General features: G+C 39.6%; 3 protein-coding genes across 3 annotated transcripts in view; 2 read left to right on the forward strand and 1 right to left on the reverse strand.

The window, feature by feature from the left end:
* LOC133052041 (endogenous retrovirus group PABLB member 1 Env polyprotein-like) overlaps positions 1-18,479 on the reverse strand; it is a 221,896-nt gene that overhangs the window by 186,540 nt on the left and 16,877 nt on the right. The gene's annotated exons all lie outside the window — the stretch shown is intronic.
* On the forward strand, positions 861-1,374 carry LOC133052086 (spermatid nuclear transition protein 3-like). Its single transcript, XM_061136857.1, has 2 exons — positions 861-977; positions 1,159-1,374. Exons 1-2 carry the CDS (start codon positions 861-863, stop codon positions 1,372-1,374), a joined length of 333 nt encoding a protein of 110 aa, XP_060992840.1.
* Positions 11,009-11,522, forward strand: LOC133052084 (spermatid nuclear transition protein 3-like). Its single transcript, XM_061136856.1, has 2 exons — positions 11,009-11,125; positions 11,307-11,522. Exons 1-2 carry the CDS (start codon positions 11,009-11,011, stop codon positions 11,520-11,522), a joined length of 333 nt encoding a protein of 110 aa, XP_060992839.1.

Below are 18,479 nucleotides of genomic sequence, written 5' to 3' on the forward strand. Positions count from 1 at the left end.
AATGGGCCCTACCTACTGATAACGGTCAAGGAGGAGTGACTGGGGAATTGATCCAGTCAAGAGTCAGTGGTGCACTGCTGAACTGACTCTTGACTTTGAGCAACTTTCTTTAAAAAAAAAAAAATCAGTTATTGATTTCTGCTAGATGGGGCAAGTTGAGTTTCCCTACTCAATATGAGAGCTGAAGTGTCCCCAAAAAATTTAGTGGAGGAGACATTTAAAACTGTCTTTGCTCTGATGTGTAATCTTCTGGAGACTGTGTATTGAACTTTGGGCAACAGAGAGGATTCACCAAGTCTGGGGGTCGCTAAAGCTCATCACAGTAGATAAAACATCCAACCTGTTCTTAATTACCTTTGTCCACTTTAAGTGCTTGCTCTTAAGTTCCTTAAGCCCCTCAGGAACCCCCAACAGGCAGAAGGTGATCTAGAGATGAAGTGCTTAGAGGACTCTGAAGGGATGAAGTGGGACAGAAAGGGTTCGGCAGATGTTCATAGAGGGATGAAAGAGGCAGGACTGTTGAAGTGGCACATATAAGTCAAAGGATAAAGAGAACAGAAAGGAAGTTTGAAAGTCATGAGGAGAAGCACCATGCCCCTGAATCACCACTCCCCAGAATCAGACACACAGACATGTCAGCAGTGGGAAAGTTATATCACAGCCTCCCTCAGCATCCACTAGCCCATGCTGATGGGCACAGTGGTGCACTGTGATGTCTAAGCCCCCCAAGCTACTATTGGCTGGCGCAGTGCCTAACGGACCAATCAGATTGAAGGGTGTGGCTCCTCATTGTCCTCCAAGGGTATAAATAGGGAGGTCAGAGGCAGAGAGTCTGGGTTAGGCCACTTCTTGGCACCATCATGACTAAGGCAACCAGGAAGCCACCGCAGTCAAGAAGAGTTGCAACGCGGTTTGCTTCAAGGAAGAATGGAAAAAAGAAGACCCTTTGTCACAGGAGGTGCAGAGGCAGTATGAAGGTAAGATGACTCCAACTAAGCTTCCCATGTTCTCCACTGACTTTGCTGCCCAAGACCTCTACCCTGCCCATGCCTGGCACAAAAGCCCTCATTAGCCCACATCCCTTTCTCATGAAATCTCCCTTCCATCTCAGTTTTTATGTCCTTTCCTCAAAACTAAGACACTTGTCTTGTCTTGCAGGCACGAAATATGACCATGAGGGTCAGAAGACCTCTACAAGGTGCCCTCAGAAAGAAAATCCGATCGTATGCCACTCAGTCGACGAAGGTGAAGAAAACAAGAAAAGCAAACTGTTTCTTCTCTCGCTGTGGACGAAAGAAATTGAATCGAAGCCGAAAAAGGTACCAAAAGATGAGGCAGAGTCAAGGAAGGAGGCAGAATCAAAGGAGAAAATAAGCTCAGCCGCCCCAAAAGAAGAGACTCTGGAGAAGTACAACCTGGGCAGCAAGTAAGTGAATAGCAAAAGTCAGACAGTTTAGAAATGTGCCTCCAGAGGTCTGCATGCTTAGCAATGGCCAACCAAGAAAAGACTCACACGAACATAGTAAGCTGATGGCTGCAAATAAAAGAAACATCAAATGGTGAAAAGATGATATTTGTGTGTGTGTGAATTTTCTGATGGAAGGGAGGGAGAGAAGAGAAGAGGTGGGCACTGGAAACGGGAGGGTATGGGGTCCCAAGAGGTTGGGGAACAGACCCTCAGGTCCCCAGTTGGCCAGAGAGTAGAGGTGTGGAGTGGGTCAGGAGTCTGCACTGAAGATGGATAACCCTGCTTAACACTTGATTTCAAGGGCCAGGAGTAGTGGTGTGGTGTTCCTGCCTTTGTCTGGGGTGTGGAAAGACATTAGGGTCTAGATTGCCAGGCCCAGATGGGAAGGGGTTTTCACATGGGGGCGGTGAGTGTGAAACTCCCCCTGAGAAAGGCAGACCGAAATCACCTCCTGGCCACCTACCTCATAATGGGGTTTGTTGCATCACTCACCTATGCTGTCAGCTAAAGGTGCTCACAAGGCACAAAGTGCTGATACAACTAAAACCCACAACCAGCACTCCCAGGGACTCAAATAATGTTTGGAGGGAACAAACCAAATATTGATTAGGCCACCTATTTGCTAAGAAAATTTTGGAGAGCATTATATTCCCAAAGAAGGCCAGTGGTTGTGGCCCAATCCCGGTGCACATTACAAACAGGATCACCCTCTACAGAGAATTTTTTTTTTGGTGGGGAGGGGTGGAGGGTACTATGTATGTTGTGGAGGCGTAGTTCCCTGAACAGGGATTGAATCCATGCCCTTCTAGTGAAAGCATGGAGTTCTATCCACTCGACAGTCATGGAAGTCTGTACAGAGAAATTTACATAAGTATTAATATAAGACTGAGTAAAATTTGGTCTTGTAATTATCACCATATCCTAGGATTTCTAAACAACCACAGTCGTAAAACTTTCTTCCCCAATAAAGTCTTTTGTTAGTCCAACTTCTACAAGTTTATCATGGTTTAAAAGAAAGAGTATGCAATATGTAATTTGATGTTAACTTTCATTTTGAAATATTTTAAAAATACCAAGGAGAAGTTAAACAAATATGGAGATATATAAGTCAGAGGCTCTGACGATGAGAATCCTGTGTGTCTTCAGAAAACTTTTTAGAAGCAACCAAAACACAGAGTTTCACCATCAGCATCCAAAGAGTTGAGTTCAAATTTTAACTCAATGATATGTTATCTTTGACCTGGACTGCAGCTCCCTAATTCAATCTTTCTGGCACTGTAACGCCTGGGAGACCCCACTGATGATTCAAAGTCAGTCACTGAATGTGATTTAAAATCGATAAGAGTGAAAGACCCCCTGGGTGTGCTGCCCTTTATTTTTTTTAAAGTTCTTTTATTTTAATTGATTTATTTCAATTGGAGGCTAATTACAATGTTATAGTGGTTTTGCCATACATTGTCGTGAATAAGCCATGGGTGTACATGTGTTCCCCATCCTGAGCCCCCCTCCCCCCGCCCTCCCCATCCCATCCCTCAGGATCATCCCACCGCAACTGCCCTGAGCACCCTGCCTCATGCATCCAAGCTGGACTGGAGATCTGTTTCACATACATGTTTCAATGTTATTTGCTCAAATCGTTCCACTCTCGCCTTCTCTCACAGAGTCCAAGAGTCTGTTTTTACCTTTGTGTCTCTGTTGCTGTCTCACATATAGGGTCATTGTTACCATCTTTCTAAATTCCATTTATATGTGTTAATATACTGTATTAGTGTTTTTCTCTCTGACTTCCTTCACTCTATAATAGGCTCCAGCTTCATCCACATCATTAGAGCTGATGCAAATGCATTCTTTTTAATAGCTGAGTAATATTCCACTGTGCATATGTAGCATGGCTTGCTTATCCATTCGTCTGCCCATGGACATCTAGGTTGCTTCCATGTCCTGGCTATTACAAACACTACGGTGATGAATATTGGGGTACACGCGTCTCTTTCAATTCTGGTTTCCTCAGTGTGTATGCCCAGCAGTGTGATTCCTGGGTCATAGGGAAGTTCCATTTCAAATTTCTGAGAAATCTCCACACTGTTCCTCTCCAGCATTTATTCTTTGTAGACTTTTTGATAGGAGCCGTTCTGACCAACGTGAGATGGTCCCTCACTGTGGATTTGATTTGCATTTCTCTCATAATGAGTGATGTTGAGCATCTTTACATGTGTTTGTTAGCCATCTGTATGTCTTCTTTGGAGAAATATCTATTTAGTTCTTTGGCCCATTTTTTGAATGGATCATTTATTTTTCTGGAATTGAGCTGCAGGAGCTGCTTGCATATTTTTGAGATTAATTCATTGTCCATTGCTTCATTTGCTATTAGTTTCTCCCATTCTGAAGGCTGTCTTTTCACCTTGCTTACACTTTCTTTGTTGTGCAAAAGCTTTTAAGTTAAATTAGGTCCTATTCATTTATTTTTTTGCTTTTATTTCCATTCCTCTGGGAGGTGGGTCATAGAGGATCCTGCTGCGATTTATGTCAGAGAGTGTTTTGCCTATGTTTTCCTCTAGGAGTTTTATAGTTTCTCGTCTTACATTTAGATCTTTAATCCGTTTTGAGTGTATTCTTGTACATGGGGTTATACAGTGTTTTAGTTTCATTCTTTACAAGTAGTTGACCAGTTTTCCCAGCACCACTTGTTAAAGAGATTGTCTTTTCTCCATTGTATTTTCTTGCCTCCTTTGTCAACGATAAGGTGTCCATAGGTGGGTGCATTTATCTCAGGGCTTTCCATTTTGTTCCATTGATCTGTATTTCTGTCTTTGTGCTGGTACTATACTGTCTTGATGACTGTAGCTTTGTAGTGTAGCCTGAAGTCAGGCAGGTTGGTTCCTCCAGTTCCATTCTTCTTTCACAAAATTGCTTTGGCTACCCAAAATTTCTTGTATTTCCATACAAATTATGAAATTGTTTGTTCTAGTTATGTGATCTCTATAGAACTTTCAGAATTTGTCTTCAGTCATGATGGAGCAAGTGAAAGGATGAAATATTTTCCCTTCTAACTAGTCCTCAATTCCATTTGTCATTAAAAGACTATTCATTTCTGAAGAGCTAGCATGGCTAAAATGGAAGACAGATTTCTAGTTTGTGATATATAATGTAGACATCAATTTGCTTTTTTCTGCAGATTTCAATCTATTTTTTAATTATACTGATACAACTACTGATGAATAATTTATTTTTGTATGTAGATCAATACTAAGAATGATATGGATTCTTTCCATAATCTCATCCCCAACATTTTAAACACTGCAGTTCTATACAGTATTGATGAATGTCTGGTCCAACCTGTAATTACACCAATATCATCAGTATATTCCATGATTTTCTGATTGAACATTTCTCCAAAGCTCTTAATGTAGGAATTTAATATGTGATAATACTTTCCTATTTATAGAATCTCCATACCTAAACATTAATTTAAAAAAAAAGTTTTAGATTTATAAAATGCTTACATTCAGCTGTACAACCATACCAGAACTTGACAGACTTTTGGCTGGCTGTCTTACCAAGAAACCCTGTCTATTCTGTAAATCAATAGTCAACTTCCCTGCATTTCTGTATTAAAATTATTTTTCAGAGACAGGGTCTTTCTCAAAGAGCAAAACAAGTAGAATATTTTCTATAGATGTATCCTATATATAGGATGTGGCCTATGTATACTATCTTGACTTACACAGAGATACTTATAAATGTATATATTGGCATATATATGGAAAACCAAATGTACATAGAAAAAGTAAAAATATCATATAGCTCTAGAAGAAAGCCATGCAGAAACTAATGTTCCTCAAATTTAGGCTAAATCCATTGTGTCTGAATGCATAAACATAAAATATGAATAATTTTACATGTGCAAAGCTCCAACAAATATAATTGCATGGAAACTAATTGGGAATGAAAAACACTTATTGAAAACTCTAAAAGTCATCAGGTGAAAAGAGACACTCAATAGAAAATGATCAAGATAATTGAAAGACTTGAACAAAAACTTGACCAAAGAAGTCACAGCAATGGCGAATAAGCACAGGAAAGAAAAGATGCTGAGCATATTGGCTACGATGGAAATGCAAATTAAAACTATAAAGAGTTCTAACCGCTCTATATCTATCAAAGTGGCTACACATTTTGAAAAGGTGACCACACAATAAACTGGCAAGGATGCAGAGAAACTGGATTATTCATACATTTCTTGTGAGAGTATAAAGTGGTACAGCTATCCTGGAAAACAGTTGGACACTTTATTAAAGAACATGCTATAAACATTCAAGTATAATTTGACCCAGAAGTTGTATTCCTGCATATTTATTCTACAGAAATGAACGTAAAAGCTTTTACATCAATTGTCATTGAAACTTTGTTTGTAATACCTAAAAATGTAGACAGGCTAGAGGTCCTTCAATGAGTGAATGGTTCAACTGTGGTTTAACCATAGTTACATAACCATACCACCATACCAGTCACGCAGTTAGCCATACCAGTAACACTCCTCATCAATAAAATGGAAGAAAATATTAATACATGTAACAACGTGGATGAATCTCAAGTGCATGCCAAAGTGAAACAGAGGCCAGCCTCTAAAAGGCAGGTACTTGATGATTCCATGTACATATTATTCTCAAAATGACAAAATTAGAGACATGGAAAAGAAATCAGTAGTCATAAGGGATTATGGAAAAAGAATATAAGACTGTGGTATTAGGGAATTCCTTTAAGGTTACAGAATAGTTCTCTATCTGGAGGTGGTTATGCAAATATACATATATTTTACATCAATATTCATAGAAAATATATTATAACCATAACACATAAGAGCTCTTAAACTCACTAATAAGAGAACAAATAAACCAATTAAAATGTGGGAAAATATTTGAATAGCAATTGTTGACATAAGATATGACATAAGTTGTACACATGATGCATAAACACGTAAAAATAAGTAAAATAATTAGTAATTAGTACTGAAGGCATATTAAGTATGCAAATTGTATCTTGGATGAAAGAAATAAAATAACTGAGAACATAAACAACTCTCAGGAAAAGAGAGAAACTTAAACTCTCCTCAGTGACTCATAAGAATGCAAAATGATAAAGACACTTTGGGAAATGTTTTTCATCACTCATAAATATCTGCACACTGGAAAACTGTGTGATCCCATTCCTAAATAACTCCCACGTAAAACATGAATTTCTGTTCACATAAAACCCTTCATGCCAATGTTTATTGTGGCTCTATTAATAATAGCCCCAAACTGGCAATAACTCAGATGTTATTCAACTGGTAAAGCCAATATACAAATGGTGCATCCATCCGATGGAATACTATTCAACAAGAAAAAGGGACATGCTATTGATGATTGCAAGAACTTGAAAGTTTTTCAACTTAACTTAAAGAACCAGATCAGAAAGACTACTTACTGTATGAGTTAATAGGCACATGGAAAAACACTGACCATCACTAATACTTAGAGAAATAGAAATGAAAATCACTAGGAGATATCCCCTCACAGCTGTCAGAATGGCTATCATCAAGTCAAAAAGTCTGAAAATAACATATGGCGGCAAGGATGTGGACAAAAGGAAGCCCTTGTACATAATTGGTGGGAATGTAAATTTGTGCACTCACCTTGGAAAACAACGTGGAAGTTTCTTAAAAACACTAAAAATAGAACTACCATGTGACCCAGCTATTCCACGCCTAGCTATACATCAGTAGAAAATGAATACTAATTTGAAAAGATACATGAACCCCAAAGTTTATTACAGCCTTGTTTATAATAGAAAAGATATGGAAGCAACCAGTGAGCAAGATGCACATGGTTCCTGTCTTCATAGCACTTGCCTGGAGTATGAGATAAGCAAGCATTTGAACACCACAGTAATCCTCAGAAATACTGGTAGTTACATGTTTGTTGAGGTGGAAACATTCTCCCAGCATATGGTATAGAAAAGGAAGGCTACAATATAGCATATAGATTGATTCAATTTGTATAATTTAAAAAAAAAATCACTGATGTACATATGTTCATCCAAAAATATATGTATTATATGTATACATTTAGCATTATATAACATATGTAATATATATGTCATAAACATTTAGCTAGAAAAACAAAGACAGAGTATGAACAGTATATATGTCTATTGACACACTTATTGGTGTTCTCTAATTTCATTTGTATACTCATTTTTGCAATTTCCATACCGCTTTGCCTTGAGTATATATTTACAATTAGAAAACATTAATAATGCTCTTTCGAAGCAGGGTAACCCAGACATTAAATTAGCATATGCCCAGGTGTCCCATCAAGTTCTTCCCTCTTCCTCCAAGGCCACGTTTCTTCACAGTTTTCCCATCATACCTTAGATTCCAGTTATATGCAAGGCATGTATAACCAGCTTTCTTGGGTCTCGGTGCCTTTTCAGGTTCTCCACCACTGTCTGGGAAACACTTTCACAGCTTTCCACTTGGTGATCTATCTACTTTAGGTGGCTCAGGATTCATCTCAGGTGTCTTTACTGAAATGTACCCCTCCCCAAACTCCTTGCCATCAGGCTATGACAAATGCCTCTCCTCTTTACCACCACAGCCCAGTGTGGTTTGTGTATGGTGAACCAATTCATCATGTAAATGGAAAGATGTTTACTATTACATTCCTCCTTTTCCTGCCCTGTTCTCTCTCATCAGCAGCTCATCACTTTCTAGTCTTGTCCTCACTCACCTGGTCCCACTTGCACCAGCCTCCTTGTTTTATTGAAAGGACATAGACAATTCCTTTTGGGGCTTTTGCCCTGGCCATTTCCTCTCCCCAGTCTTTATTGCCCAAGATAGCCACAAAGTCACTCCCTCTTTTCTTTAATTAAGTCTTTGCTCAAATGTCCTGGATTCATAAGGCCTTCCGTCATTTTCCTCTGGGGAGGAAAAACTCCCCATTTCTCAAAACCCATAAGGTTCTCTCTATACTGTATAATTGACTATTTGTGGTTACTATTAACCTTCCATCCTCACTGACTAGAATGTAAGCCCCATGAAACCAGGGTCCTGTGTATTGGCTCCCGATGCGCGCCTAGCACCCACAACAGTGCCTGAAATTCCGCAGGGGGTGAATTAATACCTGTGAAGTGGGAAATAAGCATTACACCAAAGAATTTATGTCCATTTTTGCAATTAAATAAAACAAATCCAGACTAATGTAAGAAGGAACTTGATTTGACATGACTATGGGGATAGGGACATCTCACACACTACCTAATAAATGCTGAGAATTCTCCAAGCTAGGCTTCAACCATACATGAACCAAGAATTTCCAGATGTTCAAGCTTGACTAAGAAAAGGCAGAGGAACAAGAGATCAAATGGACAGCATCCGTTGGATCATAGAAAAAGCAAGACAATTCCAGAAAAGCATCTGCTTCACTGACTACACTCAAGCATTGTCCTGTGTGGATCACAACAAATTGTGGGAAATCCTTAAAGAGATGGGAATACCAGACCCTCTTATGTGCCTCCTGAGAACTCTGTATGCAGGGAAAGCAGCATTAGTTAGAACCGGACATGAAACATCAGACTGGTTCCAAACTGGGAAAGGGGTATGTTAAGGCTGTATATTGTCATCCTGCTTATTTAACTTATATGCAGAGTACATCGTGAGAAATGCAAGACTGGATGAAGCACAAGCTGGAAGATTGCCGGGAGAACTATCAATAACCTCAGATACGCAGGCGACACCACCCTTAAGGCAGACACAAAGAGGAACTAAAGAGCGCTACAGCATGTAGTCCCCAGGCTATTCCGTGGGCCCTCCAGCTCACCCACTGGCCCAAGTCTGCGTGAGCTCCAGGGCCTCCGGAAGAAGGCCTGAATCTGCCTCTAATCTCAGTCTCCTCCTGATTACCACACCACCCTTGACTTAATCACTTCCCCAATGGTCCCTCACTGACAGTAACCTGTGGGCATTGCCCACTGCAGTGCTGCCCAATAGCTAAGCAGGACAGCTAACAGTCACTCATTTACAACTGTTTGCTTGTGGATGGGGCCCTCTGAGGCACCAAGCAATGGTTGGGCAACACCTGTGGCCAAGGAACAGGGTGGGTTGAAACGGAACACACCAATGGCTACCTGTTAAGGCTGTGCTCATCCTGCTCTGTTACACTGTAAATAGAAAAAGCATCACTGGGAATTTAAGGTTTGTGAAAGTAGTTTTCAACGTGGGCTGGCCTGCACATTCTTGTTGGCTTTGAACTATTTATACTATATGCTGAACATGTGATCAAGTGGCAGCGGTTGGAGGGGCATAGAGATAAGTGCTGGTGACAGGAATGCCTGGGAATATAACCAAAAGAATGATAGGCAAAAGTTAAATAAGTATGTGAAATAAAAATCTGAGGTTGGAAAGGAGTCAGTCCAAAAGATGCCGGCACACTGGACCCAAAGTGTCCTCATGTAACAGAGCAACATGGGCAGAGCCCTTCGCGGGTAGCCATTGCTGTGCCGTATTACTCCGCCTCCTGTTACTAGGCAACAGGACTTGCTCAGCCATTGGTCAGTCCCTCACTGGCCCCACCCACAAGCAACCAACTATCACTGAGCTACCTACAGATACTTCTCCTGCTCAGCTATTGGTCAGCATTGCAATGGGCCCTACCTACTGATAACGGTCAAGGAGGAGTGACTGGGGAATTGATCCAGTCAAGAGTCAGTGGTGCACTGCTGAACTGACTCTTGACTTTGAGCAACTTTCTTTAAAAAAAAAAAAATCAGTTATTGATTTCTGCTAGATGGGGCAAGTTGAGTTTCCCTACTCAATATGAGAGCTGAAGTGTCCCCAAAAAATTTAGTGGAGGAGACATTTAAAACTGTCTTTGCTCTGATGTGTAATCTTCTGGAGACTGTGTATTGAACTTTGGGCAACAGAGAGGATTCACCAAGTCTGGGGGTCGCTAAAGCTCATCACAGTAGATAAAACATCCAACCTGTTCTTAATTACCTTTGTCCACTTTAAGTGCTTGCTCTTAAGTTCCTTAAGCCCCTCAGGAACCCCCAACAGGCAGAAGGTGATCTAGAGATGAAGTGCTTAGAGGACTCTGAAGGGATGAAGTGGGACAGAAAGGGTTCGGCAGATGTTCATAGAGGGATGAAAGAGGCAGGACTGTTGAAGTGGCACATATAAGTCAAAGGATAAAGAGAACAGAAAGGAAGTTTGAAAGTCATGAGGAGAAGCACCATGCCCCTGAATCACCACTCCCCAGAATCAGACACACAGACATGTCAGCAGTGGGAAAGTTATATCACAGCCTCCCTCAGCATCCACTAGCCCATGCTGATGGGCACAGTGGTGCACTGTGATGTCTAAGCCCCCCAAGCTACTATTGGCTGGCGCAGTGCCTAACGGACCAATCAGATTGAAGGGTGTGGCTCCTCATTGTCCTCCAAGGGTATAAATAGGGAGGTCAGAGGCAGAGAGTCTGGGTTAGGCCACTTCTTGGCACCATCATGACTAAGGCAACCAGGAAGCCACCGCAGTCAAGAAGAGTTGCAACGCGGTTTGCTTCAAGGAAGAATGGAAAAAAGAAGACCCTTTGTCACAGGAGGTGCAGAGGCAGTATGAAGGTAAGATGACTCCAACTAAGCTTCCCATGTTCTCCACTGACTTTGCTGCCCAAGACCTCTACCCTGCCCATGCCTGGCACAAAAGCCCTCATTAGCCCACATCCCTTTCTCATGAAATCTCCCTTCCATCTCAGTTTTTATGTCCTTTCCTCAAAACTAAGACACTTGTCTTGTCTTGCAGGCACGAAATATGACCATGAGGGTCAGAAGACCTCTACAAGGTGCCCTCAGAAAGAAAATCCGATCGTATGCCACTCAGTCGACGAAGGTGAAGAAAACAAGAAAAGCAAACTGTTTCTTCTCTCGCTGTGGACGAAAGAAATTGAATCGAAGCCGAAAAAGGTACCAAAAGATGAGGCAGAGTCAAGGAAGGAGGCAGAATCAAAGGAGAAAATAAGCTCAGCCGCCCCAAAAGAAGAGACTCTGGAGAAGTACAACCTGGGCAGCAAGTAAGTGAATAGCAAAAGTCAGACAGTTTAGAAATGTGCCTCCAGAAGTCTGCATGCTTAGCAATGGCCAACCAAGAAAAGACTCACACGAACATAGTAAGCTGATGGCTGCAAATAAAAGAAACATCAAATGGTGAAAAGATGATATTTGTGTGTGTGTGAATTTTCTGATGGAAGGGAGGGAGAGAAGAGAAGAGGTGGGCACTGGAAACGGGAGGGTATGGGGTCCCAAGAGGTTGGGGAACAGACCCTCAGGTCCCCAGTTGGCCAGAGAGTAGAGGTGTGGAGTGGGTCAGGAGTCTGCACTGAAGATGGATAACCCTGCTTAACACTTGATTTCAAGGGCCAGGAGTAGTGGTGTGGTGTTCCTGCCTTTGTCTGGGGTGTGGAAAGACATTAGGGTCTAGATTGCCAGGCCCAGATGGGAAGGGGTTTTCACATGGGGGCGGTGAGTGTGAAACTCCCCCTGAGAAAGGCAGACCGAAATCACCTCCTGGCCACCTACCTCATAATGGGGTTTGTTGCATCACTCACCTATGCTGTCAGCTAAAGGTGCTCACAAGGCACAAAGTGCTGATACAACTAAAACCCACAACCAGCACTCCCAGGGACTCAAATAATGTTTGGAGGGAACAAACCAAATATTGATTAGGCCACCTATTTGCTAAGAAAATTTTGGAGAGCATTATATTCCCAAAGAAGGCCAGTGGTTGTGGCCCAATCCCGGTGCACATTACAAACAGGATCACCCTCTACAGAGAATTTTTTTTTTGGTGGGGAGGGGTGGAGGGTACTATGTATGTTGTGGAGGCGTAGTTCCCTGAACAGGGATTGAATCCATGCCCTTCTAGTGAAAGCATGGAGTTCTATCCACTCGACAGTCATGGAAGTCTGTACAGAGAAATTTACATAAGTATTAATATAAGACTGAGTAAAATTTGGTCTTGTAATTATCACCATATCCTAGGATTTCTAAACAACCACAGTCGTAAAACTTTCTTCCCCAATAAAGTCTTTTGTTAGTCCAACTTCTACAAGTTTATCATGGTTTAAAAGAAAGAGTATGCAATATGTAATTTGATGTTAACTTTCATTTTGAAATATTTTAAAAATACCAAGGAGAAGTTAAACAAATATGGAGATATATAAGTCAGAGGCTCTGACGATGAGAATCCTGTGTGTCTTCAGAAAACTTTTTAGAAGCAACCAAAACACAGAGTTTCACCATCAGCATCCAAAGAGTTGAGTTCAAATTTTAACTCAATGATATGTTATCTTTGACCTGGACTGCAGCTCCCTAATTCAATCTTTCTGGCACTGTAACGCCTGGGAGACCCCACTGATGATTCAAAGTCAGTCACTGAATGTGATTTAAAATCGATAAGAGTGAAAGACCCCCTGGGTGTGCTGCCCTTTATTTTTTTTAAAGTTCTTTTATTTTAATTGATTTATTTCAATTGGAGGCTAATTACAATGTTATAGTGGTTTTGCCATACATTGTCGTGAATAAGCCATGGGTGTACATGTGTTCCCCATCCTGAGCCCCCCTCCCCCCGCCCTCCCCATCCCATCCCTCAGGATCATCCCACCGCAACTGCCCTGAGCACCCTGCCTCATGCATCCAAGCTGGACTGGAGATCTGTTTCACATACATGTTTCAATGTTATTTGCTCAAATCGTTCCACTCTCGCCTTCTCTCACAGAGTCCAAGAGTCTGTTTTTACCTTTGTGTCTCTGTTGCTGTCTCACATATAGGGTCATTGTTACCATCTTTCTAAATTCCATTTATATGTGTTAATATACTGTATTAGTGTTTTTCTCTCTGACTTCCTTCACTCTATAATAGGCTCCAGCTTCATCCACATCATTAGAGCTGATGCAAATGCATTCTTTTTAATAGCTGAGTAATATTCCACTGTGCATATGTAGCATGGCTTGCTTATCCATTCGTCTGCCCATGGACATCTAGGTTGCTTCCATGTCCTGGCTATTACAAACACTACGGTGATGAATATTGGGGTACACGCGTCTCTTTCAATTCTGGTTTCCTCAGTGTGTATGCCCAGCAGTGTGATTCCTGGGTCATAGGGAAGTTCCATTTCAAATTTCTGAGAAATCTCCACACTGTTCCTCTCCAGCATTTATTCTTTGTAGACTTTTTGATAGGAGCCGTTCTGACCAACGTGAGATGGTCCCTCACTGTGGATTTGATTTGCATTTCTCTCATAATGAGTGATGTTGAGCATCTTTACATGTGTTTGTTAGCCATCTGTATGTCTTCTTTGGAGAAATATCTATTTAGTTCTTTGGCCCATTTTTTGAATGGATCATTTATTTTTCTGGAATTGAGCTGCAGGAGCTGCTTGCATATTTTTGAGATTAATTCATTGTCCATTGCTTCATTTGCTATTAGTTTCTCCCATTCTGAAGGCTGTCTTTTCACCTTGCTTACACTTTCTTTGTTGTGCAAAAGCTTTTAAGTTAAATTAGGTCCTATTCATTTATTTTTTTGCTTTTATTTCCATTCCTCTGGGAGGTGGGTCATAGAGGATCCTGCTGCGATTTATGTCAGAGAGTGTTTTGCCTATGTTTTCCTCTAGGAGTTTTATAGTTTCTCGTCTTACATTTAGATCTTTAATCCGTTTTGAGTGTATTCTTGTACATGGGGTTATACAGTGTTTTAGTTTCATTCTTTACAAGTAGTTGACCAGTTTTCCCAGCACCACTTGTTAAAGAGATTGTCTTTTCTCCATTGTATTTTCTTGCCTCCTTTGTCAACGATAAGGTGTCCATAGGTGGGTGCATTTATCTCAGGGCTTTCCATTTTGTTCCATTGATCTGTATTTCTGTCTTTGTGCTGGTACTATACTGTCTTGATGACTGTAGCTTTGTAGTGTAGCCTGAAGTCAGGCAGGTTGGTTCCTCCAGTTCCATTCTTCTTTCACAAAATTGCTTTGGCTACCCAAAATTTCTTGTATTTCCATACAAATTATGAAATTGTTTGTTCTAGTTATGTGATCTCTATAGAACTTTCAGAATTTGTCTTCAGTCATGATGGAGCAAGTGAAAGGATGAAATATTTTCCCTTCTAACTAGTCCTCAATTCCATTTGTCATTAAAAGACTATTCATTTCTGAAGAGCTAGCATGGCTAAAATGGAAGACAGATTTCTAGTTTGTGATATATAATGTAGACATCAATTTGCTTTTTTCTGCAGATTTCAATCTATTTTTTAATTATACTGATACAACTACTGATGAATAATTTATTTTTGTATGTAGATCAATACTAAGAATGATATGGATTCTTTCCATAATCTCATCCCCAACATTTTAAACACTGCAGTTCTATACAGTATTGATGAATGTCTGGTCCAACCTGTAATTACACCAATATCATCAGTATATTCCATGATTTTCTGATTGAACATTTCTCCAAAGCTCTTAATGTAGGAATTTAATATGTGATAATACTTTCCTATTTATAGAATCTCCATACCTAAACATTAATTTAAAAAAAAAGCTTTAGATTTATAAAATGCTTACATTCAGCTGTACAACCATACCAGAACTTGACAGACTTTTGGCTGGCTGTCTTACCAAGAAACCCTGTCTATTCTGTAAATCAATAGTCAACTTCCCTGCATTTCTGTATTAAAATTATTTTTCAGAGACAGGGTCTTTCTCAAAGAGCAAAACAAGTAGAATATTTTCTATAGATGTATCCTATATATAGGATGTGGCCTATGTATACTATCTTGACTTACACAGAGATACTTATAAATGTATATATTGGCATATATATGGAAAACCAAATGTACATAGAAAAAGTAAAAATATCATATAGCTCTAGAAGAAAGCCATGCAGAAACTAATGTTCCTCAAATTTAGGCTAAATCCATTGTGTCTGAATGCATAAACATAAAATATGAATAATTTTACATGTGCAAAGCTCCAACAAATATAATTGCATGGAAACTAATTGGGAATGAAAAACACTTATTGAAAACTCTAAAAGTCATCAGGTGAAAAGAGACACTCAATAGAAAATGATCAAGATAATTGAAAGACTTGAACAAAAACTTGACCAAAGAAGTCACAGCAATGGCGAATAAGCACAGGAAAGAAAAGATGCTGAGCATATTGGCTACGATGGAAATGCAAATTAAAACTATAAAGAGTTCTAACCGCTCTATATCTATCAAAGTGGCTACACATTTTGAAAAGGTGACCACACAATAAACTGGCAAGGATGCAGAGAAACTGGATTATTCATACATTTCTTGTGAGAGTATAAAGTGGTACAGCTATCCTGGAAAACAGTTGGACACTTTATTAAAGAACATGCTATAAACATTCAAGTATAATTTGACCCAGAAGTTGTATTCCTGCATATTTATTCTACAGAAATGAACGTAAAAGCTTTTACATCAATTGTCATTGAAACTTTGTTTGTAATACCTAAAAATGTAGACAGGCTAGAGGTCCTTCAATGAGTGAATGGTTCAACTGTGGTTTAACCATAGTTACATAACCATACCACCATACCAGTCACGCAGTTAGCCATACCAGTAACACTCCTCATCAATAAAATGGAAGAAAATATTAATACATGTAACAACGTGGATGAATCTCAAGTGCATGCCAAAGTGAAACAGAGGCCAGCCTCTAAAAGGCAGGTACTTGATGATTCCATGTACATATTATTCTCAAAATGACAAAATTAGAGACATGGAAAAGAAATCAGTAGTCATAAGGGATTGTGGAAAAAGAATATAAGACTGTGGTATTAGGGAATTCCTTTAAGGTTACAGAATAGTTCTCTATCTGGAGGTGGTTATGCAAATATACATATATTTTACATCAATATTCATAGAAAATATATTATAACCATAACACATAAGAGCTCTTAAACTCACTAATAAGAGAACAAATAAACCAATTAAAATGTGGGAAAATATTTGAATAGCAATTGTTGACATAAGATATGACATAAGTTGTACACATGATGCATAAACACGTAAAAATAAGTAAAATAATTAGTAATTAGTACTGAAGGCATATTAAGTATGCAAATTGTATCTTGGATGAAAGAAATAAAATAACTGAGAACATAAACAACTCTCAGGAAAAGAGAGAAACTTAAACTCTCCTCAGTGACTCATAAGAATGCAAAATGATAAAGACACTTTGGGAAATGTTTTTCATCACTCATAAATATCTGCACACTGGAAAACTGTGTGATCCCATTCCTAAATAACTCCCACGTAAAACATGAATTTCTGTTCACATAAAACCCTTCATGCCAATGTTTATTGTGGCTCTATTAATAATAGCCCCAAACTGGCAATAACTCAGATGTTATTCAACTGGTAAAGCCAATATACAAATGGTGCATCCATCCGATGGAATACTATTCAACAAGAAAAAGGGACATGCTATTGATGATTGCAAGAACTTGAAAGTTTTTCAACTTAACTTAAAGAACCAGATCAGAAAGACTACTTACTGTATGAGTTAATAGGCACATGGAAAAACACTGACCATCACTAATACTTAGAGAAATAGAAATGAAAATCACTAGGAGATATCCCCTCACAGCTGTCAGAATGGCTATCATCAAGTCAAAAAGTCTGAAAATAACATATGGCGGCAAGGATGTGGACAAAAGGAAGCCCTTGTACATAATTGGTGGGAATGTAAATTTGTGCACTCACCTTGGAAAACAACGTGGAAGTTTCTTAAAAACACTAAAAATAGAACTACCATGTGACCCAGCTATTCCACGCCTAGCTATACATCAGTAGAAAATGAATACTAATTTGAAAAGATACATGAACCCCAAAGTTTATTACAGCCTTGTTTATAATAGAAAAGATATGGAAGCAACCAGTGAGCAAGATGCACATGGTTCCTGTCTTCATAGCACTTGCCTGGAGTATGAGATAAGCAAGCATTTGAACACCACAGTAATCCTCAGAAATACTGGTAGTTACATGTTTGTTGAGGTGGAAACATTCTCCCAGCATATGGTATAGAAAAGGAAGGCTACAATATAGCATATAGATTGATTCAATTTGTATAATTTAAAAAAAAAATCACTGATGTACATATGTTCATCCAAAAATATATGTATTATATGTATACATTTAGCATTATATAACATATGTAATATATATGTCATAAACATTTAGCTAGAAAAACAAAGACAGAGTATGAACAGTATATATGTCTATTGACACACTTATTGGTGTTCTCTAATTTCATTTGTATACTCATTTTTGCAATTTCCATACCGCTTTGCCTTGAGTATATATTTACAATTAGAAAACATTAATAATGCTCTTTCGAAGCAGGGTAACCCAGACATTAAATTAGCATATGCCCAGGTGTCCCATCAAGTTCTTCCCTCTTCCTCCAAGGCCACGTTTCTTCACAGTTTTCCCATCATACCTTAGATTCCAGTTATATGCAAGGCATGTATAACCAGCTTTCTTGGGTCTCGGTGCCTTTTCAGGTTCTCCACCACTGTCTGGGAAACACTTTCACAGCTTTCCACTTGGTGATCTATCTACTTTAGGTGGCTCAGGATTCATCTCAGGTGTCTTTACTGAAATGTACCCCTCCCCAAACTCCTTGCCATCAGGCTATGACAAATGCCTCTCCTCTTTACCACCACAGCCCAGTGTGGTTTGTGTATGGTGAACCAATTCATCATGTAAATGGAAAGATGTTTACTATTACATTCCTCCTTTTCCTGCCCTGTTCTCTCTCATCAGCAGCTCATCACTTTCTAGTCTTGTCCTCACTCACCTGGTCCCACTTGCACCAGCCTCCTTGTTTTATTGAAAGGACATAGACAATTCCTTTTGGGGCTTTTGCCCTGGCCATTTCCTCTCCCCAGTC

The sequence above is a fragment of the Dama dama genome, chromosome X, assembly GCF_033118175.1.
Source record: "Dama dama isolate Ldn47 chromosome X, ASM3311817v1, whole genome shotgun sequence".
NCBI lineage: Eukaryota > Metazoa > Chordata > Mammalia > Artiodactyla > Cervidae > Dama > Dama dama.